Raw genomic sequence first — 22,211 nt, forward strand, 5'->3', positions numbered from 1 at the left:
ACACCAGGATGTTTGGGCAACCAGTTCCCTCCTGGGACTCAAGCTCTCGGACAGAATAAGGAATATTCCTGTGCCAAAGGGCTAGGCCAATGGGTGAGAGTTGTGGTAGAAAACAGGACGAGCAGTCCTGTGGGCAGTATATGCAATGAGAGGAGACACTCTCTCAGAGCTGGTGAAGAGACCTTGTTGCCACTGTGCCGGCAACAGAGAACACCTAAGGGGTACATTGTCATACTGAGCTCCTGAATCCCAGGTTAGTGGAAACACAGGTTCTCTTAGTGGATCCACAGGCTCTTCTACCCACGGGTCAGTGTGTGAGACATATTACAGACTCGCCCTATTCCTTGATGAGAAGCCTTGAGGAGAGACCAAGAGGAATCCTGTAGATAAAAAATAAATTTACCTGGTAAACCTGTAATTCTTTGTGTAATATCTGCTGTTTTCATAAACTAGGAAATACTTATCTGGAGACTGCTGACCTACGTGAGGCTTAAATCATCATAGTGAGTCCTCCACTATGCCAGTGTTTCCTGAGCGCTTGTTTCATGGCATTGGAAACACTGAAGATTCAGCAGGGAGCGGTGTCTGCCTCACTGATCTCATACCCTGCTGGGCTATGCAGTGAGTTCCAGGCAAACCCGAGCTCCAGCTCCACCTCAAACTAGACAAATTGACAAGTAAACAAATGATAGGTTATTCTGAGTCAAATATGAGTAACTATAGCCAGGAGCACAAATCCAGGTCACTCTGAGCGACGTGCCTGCTGTGAAAGATGTTACGGAAACTATAGTAACAGAACAAAGGATACACCAGCTGGACGGGCGACAGCAGAGCAAAACAATCTCATCTGTAGGATTTAGGCATCATAACAGTCTTGGCTTTAGGGCTGGTGGGAGCCAGTATTCTGCTAAGCTTAACGATGCATTCCAAAGGTTTTACTTAACAATCAAAGAAGTCAGGGCAGACAGAGAAGTTTGTAGCAAATGACTATGAAGGAGACTGATCTTCTAAGAGAAGTTGGTTTCTGGTCTGCAATATTTCTACTTGCCCTACAAACCATGAAGTTCTAGTCAGTCAACCAGCCCTTGGGGTTTTCCACAAGTGTCTGGCCTCTTCAGAAGAGTCCAGCTCAAGGGCTGAGATAATGAAATGGAATGGAATTTCAAATCAGAGTGGCCTGTTGAGCCAGTCATTTAGTTCAAATGAAAAGCATGAACTTTGTCTCCCTTTTCATCTCAATGTAGCAGCAGGGTTATCTTGGGTGGTGGTGCTCTGACACTTCTTGTCATCGACATCCTGGTGGCTTACTAGCCAACGGTTCCCTTCCAGGGTACAGATTGTTCTAATAGAAATCTGCTTTTTCAAAGATGTGAATTTTGTGTATTCAGCCACAAGTTTTATTAGAATGAAAGACTTTATATCTGAAATGGCAGGGTTTTGCTTTTGAGGTTTTTTTGTTGGTTGGTTGGTTGGTTGGTTGGTTGGTTGGTTGGTTTTAGTTTTTTGTTTTGTTTTGTTTTAGTTTTTTGCTGTTTTGGAGACAGGGCCCATGTGGCCTCAAACATGCTCTGCAGTGAAAAGATGCCCTTAATCCTTCTGCCGTTCTCTCCCAAGTGCTGGGTCTACAGGCTTGTGTTATCATGCCCAGCTTTCACAGCACTTCATGTTTAATGTCACTGCCCTTCACACATTCCTAAATCTTTCCAGAGCCATGTTATCACAACCCATCCCACACAACAAGGACAGAGCGGTACTGCAGCTACTGGCCACAGAAACCTGGAGCTGACCCTGGCAGCTCACCTGCACAGAGCAAAAATAACATAAAATATAAAAATGAATTTACTTACATTCTTACATTTGAGCCAATAATGAGGAGAGAGCTGCTCTCTGTCTCTCACTTTCCAAAAGCAATATTTATAGAAAGAATTGGACAACAGCCAAAAGCATGTGCCAGTGTGTGCACGCACATATACACAAATACACAAATACACACACACACACACACACACACACATATTTAGCTGTGAGTCCCTGTGAAATAAACTGGAGGTCATAAAACTCACAATTCTTACTTTGCAGGCTCTTGTTAGAACCTCTCAGAACCCAGGGGTCTCGGCTTCAGCGGTGGGGGCTCCCTCGGCATGCAGTATGACTTTCCTGTTGATCTAGGATGGAAAAGGATCATTTTTAAAGTCCTAATTTGCAAGAGGTTTTGTTATACAATGCAGAAATTAAAACAGTACCCCAATTATAACAGTGGATCTCTGCTGGCAGACACTTGAAGTTGCATGATCAAAGCCAAGACTAATGCGGAAGTATAAACTATCATGAGAAGTAGATAATGCAAGAGGTACAATGTGGGAAAATTTTCATGACACTTAAGATGAGGAGTAAAAAATCAAAGATGTCAAGGCTCAACTTGCTAAGAGGAAGACTATGGTAAAAGCAACATGGAACATTGTGTTATCACAAGTCGAGAAGTTTGCACAGCACGAATGTATATTCTGTTTTACAGTCTCAAATGTAAAGTCACAGTGATGGGCAGTTCATCCTCTGCTAAGAGCATACTTCCTGCCCTACAAATGTTCCGGGTGTTACCTACTTTTATATTAACATGACACAAGCTGTAGTCGTGTGAGAGGAAGAAAACTCAGCTGAGAAAATGCTTCCAGAAGATCAGGCTGTTACTAGACAAGATTAGAGAGCATTTTTCAAAATTAGTGATTTATGTTGGAAGACCCAGCCCATTTTAGGTAGTGTCACCCCTGGGCTGGCGGGCCTCGGTTCTATACGAAATTGGTTGAGCAAGCCATGAGGAGCAAGTCAGTAAGCAGCACCCCTCCATGGCTTCTGCATCAGGTTCCTGTCAGGCTTGAGTGCCTGCCCTGGCTTCCTTCATTGGACCCTGATTCTGTATATGTGAAGCAAACAAAACTCTTTCCTCCCAGGTTGGTTATAACGTTTTATCACAACAATAGTAACCTTAACTATGAAAGCCATCTTCTTTCTGTGTCCTCACATGACCCTGAGAAAGAAGACACATGTCTGATGTCTCTTCATAACAGGATACTAAGTGTTGTTCAATCTTTTTGACCTCATCTAGCTCAAGTTACTTACAAAGAGCCTGTCCCCAACACAGTCACATCACATAAAGGTTAGGAATTCAATATATGGAACCTGGGGACAAGAGGAACAGAAATGAGAATCTAGCTGTTTTTGTTAAAGATGATAAATTATTTCAGGATTGTTGAATGATTGGTAAACAATGTAAAATTGCTAACAACAAGGAAAAGAGAATATTGGGAGATGGAGAAATGACTTAGCAGTTAACAGCACTTGATGATTTTTCCAGAAGACCGAAGTTAGCTTTTCAATACCTCCATGGACCAGTTTACAACCAGTAATTCCAGTAAAGACTTCTTAAGGCCTCTTAGATATCATATACATGTGACATGCTCACACACAAGTAAATAAAAATAAATCTTCAGAAAAGATGGGAGAATTGATGACAGGAGCATTCTCTAAACAACCACTGAAGAGATGAAAAGAATTTAAAGACGGCTAGAGAGAAGACTCAGAAATTAAGGGCACTGACTGCTCTTCCAGAGGACTTGGGTTCAATTCCCAGAATATATGCAGTCAGAGAACCAATGTACATAATTTTTTTAAAATATTAAAATACGGTTTAAAGAAAGGCATGATGAGGCTGCCTGGGGGCACTGTTTGGAGTTTAAGTGGGGAGTTGGATGCGAATCCTTTCCATTCACTCTTCTCATTCTTTTAACAAAATTACCATCCATCAACTTCCTAAGCAATGGATCTGCAGTACTCAGAAATAGAGTTCCTGCCCTCGTATAACAGCTCGGTCTCTTCCACTCCCTCCAGATGCTCAATGTTTGCTGTGAAGGTTTTTGTTTAACAGGCTGAGGCTCCTCTGGACCTGTTCTTAACAGAAATAGCATCATCACCCTGCATAAACCCCATGAAACTATAGTCATTCTGTTCTTGGAAAGAGATGAGTGGTTTTTCATTCTTATTACACTTAGACAAAGTTGAAAAACCAATGAGCCTTTTATGAGAACTTCCATCTCATCACTGAAAAAAAAATTAATGCACAATTTAAAAGTGTGATGTTTCAGTTGGGCAGGTGAGATTACTGATAAGAATTGGGGATTGTGGATAGGTTAATTTGCTTGACTCAATAATTCTACATTGTATAAGTATTCCATAGGCATATCACTGTATCACTTTGATCTCATAAACATATTCAATTATCATTTGTCAGTATCCAGATTTGAAACTGTAATAATGATACTGTCATTTGTCAAATTGCTGGCTTTATGGTAAATTTTATTATGAATATATGTATTTTATCACTGTACGAACTGAGCAGTTAGTAAACAGCAGTGCTCTCAGACCGGGGTCACATTAACATACTTTAAATGACTTGGGGGTTTATTTTATACCCAAGAGGGAAAACAGAGCTGCCATTTGTGCTGGTAAGCTTGTCAGAGAGCCCTGACTTAGAAGTCAGAAGAGAAATATTAGTCCCCTTTTAACTTGGGAGTCCTTTCTATCCCTGTACTTAGTGTAGGGTAACCTGCTGTTGCTATGCTAAACTCTGGCTAGCTGCACGCACTGAGACTAATTTGAGCATCCAGTACAGATTTTTTCAATACAATGCAAATATAATTTTATAGATGGGAAATAGCTGTGGCTGCAGTTATCTGCTTCTGATTTCAAATGTATTTGTTAACTTTTGGGAGTTAACTTTTCTTGCATAATACTCATTTTAACTTGTATTCATTTGCATTGCTTAGATTATATTCACTTCAAAAATGTGTTAAGTTGTTTGACTGTAAAGAAAAAAAAATTCAATGCCTTTGATTTGCCTAATCTGTCAAGTTAGAGCATGATGGACTGTTATCTTTAGTGGATCCTGTATGGGTCATGCTGCATTCTGAATATTTGATAGAATAATCTCATACCTTGTAGTCCCTACCCTAATGTGGAGGACAAGAAACATACAGGAAAAAAAAAAAGTGCTACAAATAGAACTAAGTACTATTGTATAGCATTGGAATATTGAAGCTCCCTGTTGATGGAGCAAAGTGAGTAAATGCAATCTTAGAAGGCTACAGAGAGTCTGTGGCTGGCTTTGCTACTAAAAAATTCACTGGAGAAACAGAGATGGGTGCTGAACTATACTGAGGCACAATTTAACACTGGCCTTCTTGCCTCACCTTTCTAAGACTCTGGGACAGCGTAAAGACTAGTGCGCAAAACACGCCTTCACATTTCCCACCCCTCAGACTCTGTACGTAAGAGACGACGATGAATCCGGCCGTGGGAGAATCAAGATTGGGGGAAGGGATAGAGGTGGCATAAGGGCAGCTGGAACGGGACACTCCCAGTAAAGTTGGCAGTGCAGGTGAGCAAAATGAGAGAGGAACATACTGAAAGAGACTTTGATCTCAGGAAGAAATTTGTGTCCGAGAGTTGCCTATGGCTATGTTGAATCCAGTATGAAATTATTGGCGTGCTTATTGTAACCAGGACATTTTTCACCTTGGCTACAGAGAATGCCAAGGGGCATGGATATGCAAGGCAGCTTACCATAAAGAGAGATAAAAATGCTTCCTGAGTCCCCACCTTCCAAGATAGCACATGCATTCCAATAAAGGATGGCTTACAATGCCTGGCTTTTTAAAAGGACTCTGAATTCTGTTTGAGCTAGATTCCACCATGCTCGGAGAATTATCCTGCTTAAACTAGTTTAAGAAATGTCTCTGTTGCCTTGTACTTGGCTTGCCACTGTCCTCCTACTTCCATCCCGCTTAATCCCCATAGTGAACTGGATTGACAACTGCCTACTGCCTTTGAGAGAAGGTAGTTTCTAAACGTTATTTTGAAGCCTTCTTTGCATATGTGGAAGGATAAGCCTCTAATTTGAGGTTTTAGTGTGGTTCTGAAGCTCAATTTTATAAACGAGCTTATGGATTCTTACCTTATATGGCACAAAATCCAGCAATTTCAGGGGTTCAGCCAGTAAATTTTATTAAGTTTATGTTTAGCCGATTTTGCCCAGACATGGTCACAATCCATTTGGTTGCCTGCAGCCTTTAGCAGCAGGTGGCTGATTTTGTGATGTTATAGTTTCCTGTCACCCTGCATAGAATCTTCTGGAGTAAGAACACTGAGTCTTATTTTGGTGTAGAGGCCACCTTTCCTCCATGAAATAGCCAAGGACAAACAGTCAGGTGTTGAGGAATTTTAATTCAGAACATGGCTGTTCTGGCAAGAGATCACATCTAAATACCTTCTAGGTCTGTGTAATCTGGCTGCAATACAAATGTGCCTTTAATCCAGGAGACAGAGGCAAGCAGATCTGAGCTCAAGGCCAGCTCAGTATAGAGCAAATTTCAGGTAAAGAAAAGCTTAGATTGAGGCTTGGTGGTACACACTATTAATCCCAAATAATGAAGGTAAAATTAGTTTGTAGAAGAGAGCACCCATGTTTGAAAGTGGGGCCTAATTGAGTGGCAGAAAAAGTGAGAAATCAAAAGAGGATTTGACATAATAGGATATGCCCAACTCTCGAGAGAAGAGAAAGGAAAGGGAAGCTACTTAAGTGGCAATGAAAGAGAGAGGAAGGAGTTTTACTGAGACAGTAATAGAGAGATGGGTTGCCAAGAGAGAACTCAGGTAAAGACTGAATGAGCCAGAGGATGAGGAGCCACAGGTTAGAAAAGATTGTTGGCGTTAGAGGCCAAACAGAACAATTCAGAGGTAAAGAAAAGCCCGATTGAATCAGTCAGCTGGGAGAGGAGTTTGACCCAGAACAGCTAGGTTGAACCAGCCAGCCCAGACAGAGCTCAGAAAGAGCAAGAAAAGGTCTGCTTATTAAGCAGTAAGTCTCACAGGCTGAAAACTTTCTAGGCCTAGGTTAGATTGTATGGAGGCTAGAAGCTTCCAGGACTAGACCTAAGAGAGCAGAAGGAGACAGTAAGCCTTTGAGAACAATTGTACCAGGCAAATAAAAGTTACTTTAACAGGTGCATCTTGTGTTTTGCTACAAATAACAGCAACATAGATAAGACTTTTCTTAACCAGATACCAAGACTAATTTATTGTGGTGTTGCTTGCTGGGCACAATTGCAGTTTATCACTTCTGTCTGTTAAATATTTCGTTCGATTTTGAGATATTCATTACAACTAGGCTCTTCAAGATATATGAAGTAATATTCTCCAGCTTCGGGCTTAATTTTAAAACCTATGTGGTTATGACACTTCTAGCACCCAAGTGTTTATTTTGTATATTTAGTTGTCAAGGAAGTTGTTTATAGCCTAGGTTTTCAAAGCACAGAGAACTAATGTATTACATATAGATTTGAAACAGAATTTCATTCTTTGTGTTTTTATTCCACAGAAGAAATGTAAAACACATTCTAGCAAGGCATAAAGCATTACAATGGACCAAGTCCTACGTCTTACCGGAGTTTCCCTATGACGTCAAGTGCATGCTGGCAGAGCAGAGGTGCCCTGATCACAGCATGAGGATAAGGATCATCGAGTTTCTCCAGGCAGATATGACCAAGTACCTGGAAGGCTCTCTGTGAGTAAGAGCGAGGGTGTGATGAGTGGAGAAGAAAGGAATCTCTGCTCGGGGAAGAGGAGAATTTGTTTGGAACCAAGTCTCCTTGGCTTATGGATGACACAGTGATTAAAAGGTCAATCTGCACAGATTTAGAAGAGGGACTGGGGTCATTGTCTCAGTTGGCTAAAGATTTGCTGTGCAGCTCCCCAAACCCATTTAAAAGTCCAGGCATGACAGCACATGCTTGTCATGATAGCTCTGGGGGGAACCAGACCGTGGATGCCTGGAACTCTCTGGCCAGCCCGCCTCGTCTAACTTGGCCCAGGTGCCAGGGAGAGAGCCTGTCTCAACAAACAAGGTGGACTGTGCAGAGGAACAATGTGAACATCAGGCCTTCACCCCCAACACACACAAAGAGAATGTGTGACAGACAGGGACAGACAGACACCACAGCAAGAGGATGTTTAGAAGAAGCCTGTGTGTGCTCCAGGTCCACCTGAATTGGGGCTGCTGGAACCGAGCTGTGTCTTATCTCTTTTGGTCAACAGGTACCCCAGCACCCAGCAGTACAATGATGTGATCAGCGCTCTGCTGCAGGCCCACCCTTTCCTGGATGAGGATGGCTGTGGCTTTGTAAGTGACTGCGCGGCCCTGCCTTCCCATGCCTCTCAGTCCATTTAAAATAAGAGCTCTGCGTTCTCCACTCTGGCTCTGGCATTTTTCTCATTTTCTTATTTTTTTCTTTTATCTTTAAGATTATTATATAATTATATCATTTATTCCTTTCCTTTCCTCTCTCCAAATCTTTTCATACGCTCCTTGCACTTTCAATATCATGACCTTTTAAAATTGTTTTCACATGCATTTTCATGTGCATATATAAATGTCTGTCTGCCTGTTTGCCTGTCTGTCTCTGTCTCTTTCTCTTGGCTTCCACGTCTTTCTTTTCTTTGCCTTATCTCTCTCTTCTCTCTTGCCTCTCTGCCATGCCTTTTCTGTTTCTGTCCCGTGCATCTTTGTCTTCAGCTCAGAGTTACCACCATCTTTCTGCTTTTCCCCTAAAGCCACCCGGGAGCTACTATGAGTGTCCAGGAGGAGGACATGGCTACATCAGAGATGTAGATGATGAAGTGTTTCTTGCTCTCTAATCTAATCAAAGGGGAAGTTGTCTGGCTTTGAGGTCCTGTCCCCCTGCCTTATCCATCCTCTCACATCTCTGTTTGGATTAGGTAGACTGTAAGGAGGCTCTAAGACAGTTTTATGGTGTAAGTCCTTAAGGAGCCCCAGAGATTCTGAATTAAATGATATGAGGACAGATCCTGCCACGAAGGATTTCAGAAGATTCCAGAGGCTCTAACGGAGAGCAAGGTCTGAGAACTGCTGCTCACTCATGCTTAGGAACCGGGCATACGAACAGACATATTAGCATTGGGCAGGCTGGAGCAGGAGGACTGGGAATTTGAAGCTAGCCTGGGCTATATGAGATGTTGTTTGAAACAACCCTGGAGAGTCATCTTCATGTCTTCATTGTAGCAAAGGAAATGTGCATAGCATTGTTGAACTGTAGACATAAACAACACTGTAATATTGTAACAAGGAGGTAAGTGTTCATGACAGGAAAAGTGGGATGTAAGAAACAATCATGAGAAACTATAGCCATATATACCTAAGATACACTGTTACTCCTGTATCTATTTCTATATAAACCCACTTTGGCAAACATGGTTAATAAAATAGATATGTTTCTTTATCTCACCATCTCAACTACATACTATTTAAGAGGAATGTTTTCCTCTTTCCCTCCCAACCTTCATCCTTCTCTCCTTTTTTTTCCTCCTTTTCTTTTTCCTTTCTCTCTATTATTTTCCCATTTTCAGATAAAGGCTATATGTGTATATGTATGTATATATGTGTGTGTATACATACATATATGTACATATGTATATTCTCATACATATACATATATTTACATATGTATATTCTCTTTTAGCCTCCAAACTCAGAAAAGTTATGGTATCCATGTCTGGAAATAACAGCTAGTCTAGACTAGAATTCAGGTACTCTTGCTCACAAAGGATGATGCCCCTTTAAAAAAAAATTGTGTGCTATAAAATAACCCCATTTTTCTCTTACTAAAAACAAAATAGTGAAACCAAGCAAAAACAAAAAATCTGTGGTTTTGACATCCCCAGTCATGAAAACATAGATAACACTGACGGTTTGTGCTTATTCTGCGTTCAGGATACAGTATAATGTAGGCCATCTGATCTGGACATGGCGCATAGAATTTCAGACACTTCTCTGTCTCTGTAAACCCCACGTCCTCAGCTTCAATCTGCCTATGACACTGTGTTATGTGGTTAGGACCAGGGTGGTGCATCTGTAGCGTACGTGAACAGATCGCTTTCCTGTCATTGTTCCCCAAGCATTACAGGTCTTACCTGACATTTACCTTAGGTAATATATGTATCAGGTATCATAGAGATACTTGAAAATAAAGGGGAGTCGTGAAACATCTGGAAACATGGGTGAATCTTACACATGCAAGCAAATAAATAGCTATAATATATTTTAAAATTCTATTCTGTTTCTCTGTCTTTGTATATCTCTGACTCTACCTCTCTTTGTCTCTCTGTCTCTTTCTCTCTCCATTGTGTAGGGCCCGGGAATCAAATTCAGGTCATTCAGCCTTAGTTGCTAGCACCGTTACTTACTAAGCCATCTCTCCGGTCGTCCAATTACATTTTTGACCTTTACTTCTATGGCTATTGAAATGAGATACCTACAAAGTAATGAATAATGCCTACTGGGCTTCTGTGGGCATTTAGTCTACCCATGTTTCCAGATACTATGTAAAGATAATAAACATGGAGAATGGTTTCGCAGGTTGTGGCCTCCTTGCATGGATGAATATTTACCCAAACTCTCACCGAATCTGTATATGAAGTTGGCGTGTTCATGCTAGATTACACGATGTACAAAATGCCCAGGAACACTACAAAGGCGGTATGTGGAGTGTGTGAATGCATATGTGTGTGCATGTGTGGATGTGTGTGTGTGTGTGTGTGTGTGTGTGTGTGTGTGTGTACTTTTGCATGTGCACATATGAGTATGTGTAAAATGGAGAGATGAAGAAGAAAAAAATGGAAGAGAGAGAGGACTTCATTGCCTTTAGGGCTGATTTTTATTTTAAACGGTCTTGAAATTTTTCAAATCTACAGAGTGATTTAAGGGAGGCATTCAAGATCAGGCTTTCTTGTCATGTGATTACATTTGGTGCTGGAGAATTACACGCTCTCCGCAGTGGAGATCATCGTGAGCATCATGGGACAGTGGAGAGGACCATTGGCATCCACGAGGTGTGCATGGCTCACTTTCTGCTCCAGTCCTAGCCCATGTGCTCACGCATCATGACATCCTCCTGGGGAGGAGAGAGGCAGCATTAGGGGGCTGGTGGGAAGCCGCCACTCCAGGTTCGTTAGCTACTAAGATTCTGCAGGATTTATCTTCTTCCTGTGTGTTGTTCGTGTTCCATGGTTGTGTAGAAACAAGTTATTGGTGACATCACTGGACTTTATCTATTTGTCTATTTTGCTGTTATTGTTGCTTGTTTTTGCCATACTGGGAATTGAACTCAGAGCCTCTTAAAGTTTAGGTAAGTGCGCTACCACGGATCCATACTGCACAGTCCTCTTAGCACAGGCCTTCAAAGGGTGACAGCCTCCCCTATAGCAAAAACATCATTTTTGTTCGTGAAAGGTAATAATAGTTGCTTAGTGTCCCATACAATCCGAATTAAGCATTTCATTTGATTCTTCTGTTTCTGAAAAAAAGTTTTTTTTTTTTTTTTTCCAATTCAGTCTCTTTGTCCTTTTTTGTTTTCTCTGGCATTTACTTTTTGGTCAAGTTGTTCCCCCCCCCCCACCCCCAGGCATAATGTAAGATGATGCACACACTTTCTTTTGTGATGTCTCTTAATGACTCTATTTGGGTTTTCAACATGAGTATGTACCTGCCTGGGGCTGCAGACTGTGTCACATGTCGCAAGAAGCACGTAATTTCACAATGATTAGGAAAGCCGTGTCTGGGTAGGACATCTCACATCTTCAGCAGGAGAATATGGGGAATAGGCTATGATTATTCTGCAGCACAAGTATTTGCCACTGAGTCCACCTACGTCACAATGTTTTGTGAGCAACTGATGGTGCGGGGCCCATGCTACTCACAGAGTGAACACTCCTATGGACCGTCATGTTTAACGTGTCCCTTTCTATCTGAGAAATGTGTGAAGCAAGGCCAAAGAAGTTGCCCATTTAATGACATTCTTGCAGTAGACGGCTGTGCTAGCTTGCGCTGGGTGTGGCAGAGCTAGCGTTCCTGCTGAACTGTGGGAAACAGGAAAAAAAAATCTATCTGAGCTAGCTCATGTATCAGGCCTGAGAAAAACCACAAGCTATCTATTTGTGTGCTTTTATGAGACAGCAATGAGAGAACATCTAAGCCTGGGGGAGGTGACAGAGCATCTCTGAGTCACGCATGCTCAGGGGCTTAATCAAAGCACAAACCCGCCCCAGACTGAGCCTGCAGAATGCCTTGCTAGGACTGTCCAGTTGCCATGAAGCTTCAGGACTAGCACTTTGTAAGTACCCTCTCCCCCTCTCCCCCTCTCCCCCTCTCCCCCCCCTCCTGTCCCCCATCTCTGCTTTTTAGTGAAAGGATTCTCTGTGGAACTGGCTCTGTAGACGAGACTGGCACCAAACTCAGAGATCCACCGCCTCTGCCTCTCGAGAGCTGGGATCAAAGGCCTGTGCCATCACCACCCAGCATTATTAAAAACACAGTTTATGAATGTTCTCTCATTTAGCTCAGTCAGTAAAGCGCATGCCATACAAGCATGAAAACTCAAGTTTAATAGCCAACATCCACGCAAATAGCATGGTGGCGCATGCATGCTTGTGGTCCCAGTGCTGGGAAAGCAAGGAAGCTAACCGGCTAGCCAGCCCAGCTTAGTTATTAGGCCCCAGGCCAGTGAGAGAGCAAGGTGGGTCACTCCTGAATAACACCTAATAATTAGTGTAATAATAATAATAATTAATGACACCTAAGGTTGACCTCTGGCTTCCATATGCATTTGCACACATGTGACGCACACCTTCACACGCGCCTGCACACACGCATGCTTAGGGACAAACAGACACACAGACAGATACAGGCACACAGACACATAGACACACAGACACACACTGCATTTGGCAGGAAAGACCGTGCTGTTCCATTTGGTAGCTGAAGACCCTAGGCTAAAGGTGTTACTTATTAAAAGTTACCTTGTTCAGTAACTTTACACACTCGGTTTACTATTGGAATCTGAATCTTCCCAGCTTAGGCTACAGAGCTTTCTGAAGATCAGCGAAGGCTGGGAATTGGGCCTCGAAACCAGGAATGCTAATAAATAAATGCCAAATCTTTGTGTAATGTTTTCTTGGTAGTTCTATTTGCTCACAAGCAGATAAAGTGCATTTGTTTGGTTGGGTTTTATTTTATTTTATTTTTGTTTTTTTGTTGTATTGTTTCCTTAGCTCTAATTGAGGGAATATAATTTGAACAGCAACATTAAAGAGGTATTTATCTTTAGGATAAATCTAAGGATAGATAGATCCACTGCTTCTATTACAACAAGATGAAAATAATTTCAACCCTAAGAGTGACGTACAGAGATTCTATTGTTCTATAGGATTATGCAAAGTTTTATAAGAACTGACTGGCCTGCTTTGTTATTTTGCACAGTTTTTATGGAAACGAGCCCTCAAAGATCGCTTTAAATATGTTCGAAGACCCATAGAAGACGATGAACAAGTAATGAGAAATAAGTGTAAATTTGGACACCGAAGAGGCCAGACAAGGAAGTCTCTTGCTGACATAAGATCAAACGAAATTAAAATTGTGCAGATAAAAGTAAGCCTGAATCCTAAACACTCTAACAACTATGGCTGATTGATGATGTGACAATTAATTGTAGCATGAAGACAAAGCGAGACACCTTTTAAAAGCTAACAATAAAATCAATGGTTTGCATGGCTAACATAATGTTTCTTAAAGAGGTGTCAGTAATCATTTGGATACCAAGATGTTAGTAAACACTTCATGACCATTTTCTTCATAGCCTTCAAAGAGACTTGAAAGATCTTTAAGTTCCAATTTCTTGAATCATTTCTCTTCTTCTCATTTTATATTGTACTTAGTGTTCTCTTTTCCTCTTAGTTTTTGGAATGTGTCAGGAGACCAAACTTGCTTCACATTCCTTATATAGCTAAAGATGACACTGAATTTCTGATCCTCCTGCCTTCATTTCCCAAGTGCTAGGGTTACAAGCCTGCACCATCAAACCCACTTGCATCTCATGTTGTGATGTTCATATTATACCGAAAGCTGGAATCCTAACGTTAGTTTATTCCCTCATTTTAAGTCCTAGAGACTGAACCCAGGGTTTTGGCAATGCTAGGCAAATGTTCTTCCACTGAATTGTGCTCCTAGGCCTTGAAACATTTTACTGCTCACAGGGTGGAAGTTAGGCGGTCTCCAGTGCCAAAGTTCCTTGTTCATAGCATAGGCATGGCCCACTGCACTGGCTTTTCTCACCTGCTGGTCCAGAAGGCTTCCAACCCTATGCTGTGAGTGGCTTCAAGCTGTCGACCAGGCAGAGCCTAGAAACTCCTTCTCTACTAAGGGGAGGCCATGTGAGTTTTTAACGAGTTTTCTTTCACTACCTCAGAGCCCCAGGTGTCCTCAGAAAAACATGTCCCTGTTTAAATTACTAATTGCTAGCTACAGTAATAGACTGACCTTCTTAGGAACACTGTCCAAATTATCAAACCCAGAAGCCCTCCCAGTTACATTTTTCACTTTAATCTACAGGAATATTGCAAATCCCAGTTTTTTACACTTTTATGTTTTAGAATGTATATTTTAGAATTTTTCACCCGGTATATTTATTTATTATTACCAGAGTAAAGTATTTGATCGCATCAGTTCTAACAGTATTTTCCTATGAGCTCCAGTTCATGGACTTATGTTAAATGTGCTTTGTAAACCATTCATTTGAGCATCATGCACCATGCATGGTTTCAGACGGAGGTCTTTTGCTTAAATATTTTATTGAAACTGCAAATGAGACTTTCATGTGCTAAGTCAGTTAGGGTAGTATTAATTATACATCTCCTGTGACGAAATGATGAGACCACTGAATGGTATCTTGAATTTAGTGAAGCAAATTTTTAGAAAAATTTCTTGCATAATTCCAGATATAAACTAAAACCACACTGGCCATCGAAGCACCTCCTTGTAATCTCAGCTCTTACAAGGCTCAGGCAAAAGGGCAGGAAGCTCAAGCTTAGTCTGAGTTACAGAACAAGAAGTTGACTTTTGCAAAAAAACAGAAGAGAGAGAGAGAGAGAATAATTGAAAGCACGATAAGATAGTTATGTTTTTTTAATGTTCCACATATTCTTAAAATGTCACTCGAGGGAAAAACAAAACAAAACAATATTACCTTATTGGTGTGCCTGACACCAATTCAAACATTTGATCCCAGACAAGGAACTGGTGACAGACCAAGTGACGATACCATCAAAGTCTAACTTGGTGGACCAATGAGTTTTGCTGGTCTTACTCACAGGAATATAGGTGAGGGGTGACTCACAGGAGAAGAAATGACTCAGAGACAGCTGCATCACCAAATCCCACCTCCACAGCACGGGGCAACAGCTCACCAAAGCTGAAGACTTAGAGCTTATTGCATGACTGGCAAGCAGCTGAGTGGGGTTAGAGGGTGTCCTCTCCAGGTGGCTCAGCTGGCCTCTGCTTCTTCCAGGTATCCAGGCTTATCTGAGAGTGTTTCCGGGCTCTCTCTACTGCACGTACAACCTTGAGGATAGAGGAGCCTAGTGAATCTGACCAGTTTCGAGGCTTGAAGAGCTCTTTTGAGCTGCTTACTTCCTGTCTTAATGAGCTTCCCTGCAATGTAGACTATTTCACCTCTCCTTAGGACAACCTGTTGTTCACTTCCCTGTAAACATTCTCTCTTAAAATATTCTATTGTTTTCTCTCCCCTTTAACACTGTACGTGTTACGTTTTTCTCCAATAGGGAAGGTTTTTAACCTCTAAGACACTCTTAAATAAGAACTGTGCATAAATTAATTTTCTCCTCCCCCAAACAAATTTTTGATACACTGCAAGTGACGTTCCTTCATAAGTGAATTAAAAATAAATAAATTCAATTCCATTTTTCTACTTTGCATGTGGTTCATGTCACACTGAAACACTTTGAAACTGATGACTGATAAGGTTGAATAAATAGTAGTTGTTCCTTGAGATAAAACTTAATGTCTCCTGGGATCAGAGGTCACACTGAAAGGCACAAGTCTATATTGAGGTTTTTGTTCAGTTCATATAACACCTTTGAGTCTCTTTGTCTGTTCAAAAACCTTAGAGCTGTTTGGAGCTACAGTGTGTGGGGGTCTTCTCTTCTGGACCCTCAGTGGTACCTCCACCATGGTCCTCTAAGGCCCACACAGGGGCATTGTTTTAAAAAGAACAGAGAGTTGAAATTTTCATGGCTAGGCTTTATTTTGTAATTAAGCAGAGATTTTTTTTTTTTTTTTTTTTTTTGGTACATTCATGCCAGCTAAGCTAAGAGGGAGATTCATTATTGTTTACATCTGAAAAGACATTATTTTTCTGGGGAAAGAAATCCCATTGGAAATATTTACTTATCTCCCCTTTTCAAATGAAGCTGTAAATTGCTGTTTCCTTAAAGTTTAGAGCCTCTCTGTTTATGAGTTTGTGTTCTATAAAGTCATAGCTTTTAAAGGATAGAATACAGAATCTATGAATTTCTATATATATTTTCAAGCTCCTGTGATGATAAAAAATGTATGAACGTGAGTGGGGAAGTTGGCAGAACCTCAGTGCATCGGGTTTATGTCAGAGATTTTAGTTCCTCATACTGGTTGCCTAAATAACTTTCAATCGCTACTTTGACCTTCTGATAGCTCTCTTAAGGTTTGAACATCAAAGATGTTTGGGCTTAGATATTGTTGGGTAATTTTCATATTTAAAAAGGTCCTTAACGGATACAATATTTTCATACTACAAAAAAAAAAAAAACCCTATTTCATAAGTTGTAGAGATGGAAAATGTTGGTGCAGGCAAGAAACAAGAGGCCACCCACACATTCAAAGGGAGGGACAAGAAATTGGCCCCTTAGAGGAAGGGATTGATTTGATTTGATATATTTTCTGCTGTTATTTTTTTTTCCTTCTGGTGGCAGGGCACAAGAATGGAGGGCATCTCATGCAACCAAGAGTGGGTTTCTTAGTCCAATCAACTGATTTCCATTGATAATCACAAATCACTGGCGTGGCTCTGAACAGGGGCTACCGATAGTTTGTTCCTGGTCCTCACCCTCTAGTTTAGCTCAGAACAAACTATACTGTTTATCTACCGTGCCCAAAGCAAGAGCAGTGCCAATGCCCTCCCTGTGTATCAGTATGCTTGAGTGCCTCTGACTGCCCTGCTAAGAACATACCGGCTGTATTTCAAGGCTGGCTCACCTTGCCCGGATTCTAAGCCACACCTCCAGACCACTCCCTGAACCAGCTGGGTATTTTTGCCAGTTTTATAAATGCCTTTCCAACCTCCAGACCTCATGTTGCTGCTTGCCTGCTCTTGCAGTCGGTACAGCAGCTATGCCATCACTTCCTAAGCATTTGATGTTTGACATCAAGAGAAATAAAACAAGAGAAAGGCTGGGAACAGGCCCATGGTGAGCTGCTATGAGCCGTTGAATGCATCCAGATAATCCAGAGTCAGACAGCGTGCAGCCCCGTGCGATGGAAACCGTGCTTCTTCTCATTTTTAAATTAACAACTGTTGGTGTAGATGACGCAGGTGCCCCTGTGCACGCCATGGTGCATGTGTGGAGGTCGGAAGACAACTTTGTGAGTTAGTTCCCTCCCTCCAAATGTCATGAGCGTTGCAGGGAATGGACTCGAGCCACCAGGCTTGTACAATATACACTTCTGCTCAGGGACCCATGTCACCAGCTTGCTCACTCTCTTTTTTCCTTTTCTTTGTTATAGTTTACTACATATTTCTTAGTGGATGTGCTGACTAGTCTTATGTCAACTTGACACAAGCTAAAACCATCAGAGAGGAAGGAGCCTCAGTTGAATGCCTCCATGAGATCCAGCTGGAAGGCATTTTCTCAACTGGTGATCAATGGATAGGGCCCAGCTCATGGTGGGTGGTGCATTCCCTGGGCTGATAGTCCTGGCTTTTTTTTTTTTTTAAGATTTATTTATTACATATACAGTGTTCTGCTTAAATGCCATTATAAATAGTTATGAGCCACCATGCAGTAGTTGGGAATTGAACTCAGGACCTCGGGAAGAGCAACCAGTACTCTTAACTTCTGAGCCATCTCCCGTCCCAGTCCTGGCTTTTATAAGAAAGCAGGCAGAGTGAGCCATGGGGAGCAAGCCAGTAAGCAGCACTCCTCCTCGGCTTCTTCATCAGCTCCTGCCTCCGGGTTCCAACCCTGCTTGAGTGCCTGTGCTGAGTTCCTTTGGTGGTAAACAGTGCTGTGGAAAGGTAAGCCAAATGAACCCTCTCCTCCCCAACTTGCTCTTGATCACAGAGTTTCATCGAAGCAATGAAATCTTTACTAAGACAGTGAATTAATACATATGCTATAGATTCTCAAACCGGATGACTTACCTTCTGTAACTCTGTATGTGGCTGGCATCCTCTCTTCTACCCTCTTGTTCTCTTGGCCTCATGCCATTGCACATTGCATTTGCTACTTAATATTTGATCCTGAATGCCCATCACCCATGCATAGTGCAAAGGCTGGTGGATGGTGAGCTACTTCAGAAGAGGAGGAAGAATGATTTATCTCCTGATGGTCTGGTTCCAGGACTGCTTTGCAGCGTGTGATTTCTCAAAGAACTATATACTAGGACTGGGGTGCTGCATAGAAGTGGGAGCCTTGGGCCCAAAGAAGCTTTTAAGCACTGGCCAGCCAAACACCATGACCAACCCTGTTTTGCTCCTGTGGAGGCTGCTGTGACAGTATGGTCAGGGCTAGACAGAAGAGTCCTGTTTGTGTTGCTCTCATCCAGCAAGGGGGATGGTGGTGTCTGGGACCACCACAGGGAAACTGGATCTTGAAGCCCCAAACAATGTCACATACCGATGTTTAAGCGTTTTCAGGTGTCTCTTTACTCAAAGGATCACTTCAAGACCCTCTGGGCCTCTTCTAAACACCCCAACCATTGGGATATAAACACACTTTTAAAGAAAATATTTGTTCTTTCTTTCTTCCTTTCTCTCTTTCTTTCTTTCTTTCTCTCTTTCTTTCTCTCTCTTTCTTTCTTTCTTTCTTTCTTTCTTTCTTTCTTTCTTTCTTTCTCTTTTTCTTCAGACAAGATCTTACCATGTAGCCTTGGCTGGCCTGGAATTTGCTACTTAGACAAGGCTGGCCTTGAGTTCGTAGAGATCTGCCTGCCTTTGTCTTTGGAGTCCTGGAATTAAAGGTATACACCACCACGCCCAGCTTTATTATTTTTAATTATGCATATTACATGTATGTGTCTGTGTATAGGTACATCCATATGGAAGTATCTGGGTCCAATTCCCATTTAAAAAACAAAGAAGGAAGACAGAAAGAGAAGCGTTTGAATACTGTTTTGATTATTACGTACTTTTTTCTTCTTACTCTTGAAAACTCCTTTTAGCTAACAGTGTTCTCACTCCATTATCAGTTGGCTCTCCTGGTGTAATCACGCCCTGCTTAAGCAGCACCGGGGGCTCCAGGCTTCGGCCTTGCTTCACTGTGACTTTTCTGTCCCTCTGTCAGCCTCTGGAGTGATGGATGCATTCCTGAGGAGCAGGCTGGTCCTGCTGTCCTCCCCATGGACCTCTCAGTCTGTGTCTTTGTTCTGTAGCCAGGGAGGGAGATCCGTGGAGGACATTGCCACGTGCTGTAATAAAACTGCTTTAAAAATGAAAAAAACAATTGCTTTAAATAAACACATGCACTTTTCATTTCCCTTCCTAAGACATTTGGAAATCTTTCTCAGCCTTCAGTCTAGAGATAGGCTGTTTCCATTGTGACCTTAAGTTCAAGGACACCTCTCAGAGTCTGAAACATGGAAGAAATAAAATGAACCCACTGAGTGTGAAATGTTCTGTCAACCATCGTTGTAGTTTCTTGAGGGAGGTGAAGGTGAACTGAGGAATTTGGAACTCTTTATTTTTTTTTAACCTACACACTATAGAGAATAGTGACATAAAAATTTAATAAATGTTTTAATGGTGCCCTTATAGCTCAAAGCTTTCCAAGTTTTTGCTAAATAAGTAAGATTAACTACCATTTGTTAAGTTACCAATGCTATCTTTACCATTCAGCTCTCTCTTCAGAGCAACTTTCCTGTTTATTCGGAATGTACACACCTCCAGTGTTTAAAGTTGTGAGGTGGTGTTTTCCGATACTTTGTTTGGCCCAGAAATAAAGCAGATTGCAAGTTGTGCCAAAGCCTGCCTAGGAATCCTTCCCGAGTCCCCTTGGCTGTTTGTCGGGGGCATTGCTATTTGTTTCACACAGCAGCTGACACTCGGTGATTAATTGCATAAGTACTCATTATTTTTATATCTGTTTCCGCAGATGTTTCTCTCTCAGTTCAGAACCAAACTAGACAGCAGAAAATGAAGAAAAAAGTTGACAGTTAACTGTATTCCAGATAGAATGCAATTATTGCCATCAGCGGGCAGCTAATTTACTAATGCTGGGAAGTTTTAAAAGTCAGCTAAAATACTCGGAAACACTGGGTGAGACTGTATGGAGCAAACTACTCACTGATTGCCTGAGGCTCAGGCCTGCATGCTAAGCCCAGAGGCTGGTCAGAGTCAATAGGGAAAACATAATTTCCAAATTCTACTTAATGACACTAAAATTAAAAACAGGCACAACTGGAATTTGATTTCAATTACCTCCCCCCCCCCCAGCTTTTCACATGGCATTTTCCAACAGAAATATAGCATGAACCACATAGGTAATTTCTAATTTTCTGGGAGGTAATTAAAAAAAATAATATATATATTGGCATGAAGCTGATGTTAATAGTATCTTTTCCTGATCTGACTGCAGTTACTGAATTGCCATGTCAGTGTGCAATCATTATAAAGTCAATAATAGAGTCTATATTCTGCCCTTGCATATGAAAACTCTGAAATCTAGTATTGCCAGCATGACCTTCAAATGACCTGGCCACATTAAGCTCATCAGAAGCCGCAAGTGCCTAGCGCTGCTAATGTTGGGTCTCTCAAGCCTATTTAACCTTGAAAATGTAACAGAGAACAAGAAGGTGACACTCAATAGACAACGCATAGGGGCAGACTTTATTTTATCCAGCGCCATTAAAGTGGAATTATGATAGCAGACCTCAAGGAGAAGGAAAATTTCAAGATAAGATGCTTAAAGTTTCTCAAGTGTGTAGGTATTTCACCTGCTTGTTCGTCTGTGTGCCGCATGCACCCCTAATGCCCTTGGAGACCAGGGGAGGCATCAGATAATATGACGTTGAAGTTGCTCAGAGTTGTGGGCCCTCATTTGGGTGCTAGGAATCGAACTAGATCGTCTGATAGACCTGCTATTGCTCTTGACTGCTGGGCCGTCTCTCCAGCCCGACTTCGGTCATGCTGGACCTCAGATAGGCCAGGTTAGCCTTGGAGCCACTATATAGCCAAGGATGACTTTAAACTCCCATCCTCCTGCCTCCACGTTCCAAGTGCTGGGATGACAGCTGTGTGCCACCACACTTGGCTTATAACCAGACACTTTCTTTGCAGAATCATTCAGACTGCAGAGTCTAAAACAAAATTATATTTAGTAAAACTCAACTTGAATTTATTCACCTCTGGGATAAAGAAATGGGTTTAATTACATTTTTAACCACTCCATGTCTTCCTTCTTCAAAAGCAGGCTCAATCATCTGTTGACACCTAATTTGGACATATTTATCGTCTCATTTCTGTCCCAGCCATCAGCTTAGACTCCATTCAGCTAGCGCTGAACTCTGACATTCCAGCTGAATCTCCAGGGGTTGTAGAGGCCACAACTATTGAGGCAGTAGAGGAAGAGCTGGTGTGTCTGAATCCAACTGGAGTTCACTTTCTGATTAATTCATGATTCCCTTGAGGCCACAGGTAGCGCCCTTTCCTGTTTCTCTGGCAGGAGTGGTGTCTTCAGCTTTCACCCCTCCTTCTCTCCCCTTTTCCTCCGTTCTTGTGAGAGCACATCCTACGTTTTCATTCTTTTTTTTTTTTTACAACTTATTTATTTATTATTTATCCAGTATCCTGCCTGCAAATGTGCCTACAGGCCAGAAGAGAGCACCAGATCATATGATATGATGGTTATAAGCCACCGTGTAGTTGTTGGGAATTGAACTCAGGACCTTTGGAAGAACAGCCAGGGCTCTCAGCCTCTGAGCCATCTCTCCAGCATATATGTGTGTGTGTGTGTGTGTGTGTGTGTGTGTGTGTGTGTGTGTGTGT

The 22,211-nt window shown here is 41.8% G+C and overlaps 1 protein-coding gene across 1 annotated transcript in view; it reads left to right on the forward strand.

Annotated features, from left to right (window-relative positions):
* Samd3 (sterile alpha motif domain containing 3) overlaps nucleotides 1-22,211 on the forward strand; it is a 43,456-nt gene that overhangs the window by 7,923 nt on the left and 13,322 nt on the right. Inside the window, exons 4-6 of the mRNA XM_055599356.1 lie at nucleotides 7,430-7,615; nucleotides 8,146-8,230; nucleotides 13,382-13,549. Coding sequence (XP_055455331.1) covers nucleotides 7,430-7,615; nucleotides 8,146-8,230; nucleotides 13,382-13,549 — 439 coding nt within the window. The remainder of the gene's footprint in view (nucleotides 1-7,429; nucleotides 7,616-8,145; nucleotides 8,231-13,381; nucleotides 13,550-22,211) is intronic.

The sequence above is a fragment of the Psammomys obesus genome, unplaced genomic scaffold (genome assembly GCF_907164565.1).
Source record: "Psammomys obesus unplaced genomic scaffold, mPsaObe1.curated_primary_1811, whole genome shotgun sequence".
In the NCBI taxonomy this organism is placed as follows: domain Eukaryota; kingdom Metazoa; phylum Chordata; class Mammalia; order Rodentia; family Muridae; genus Psammomys; species Psammomys obesus.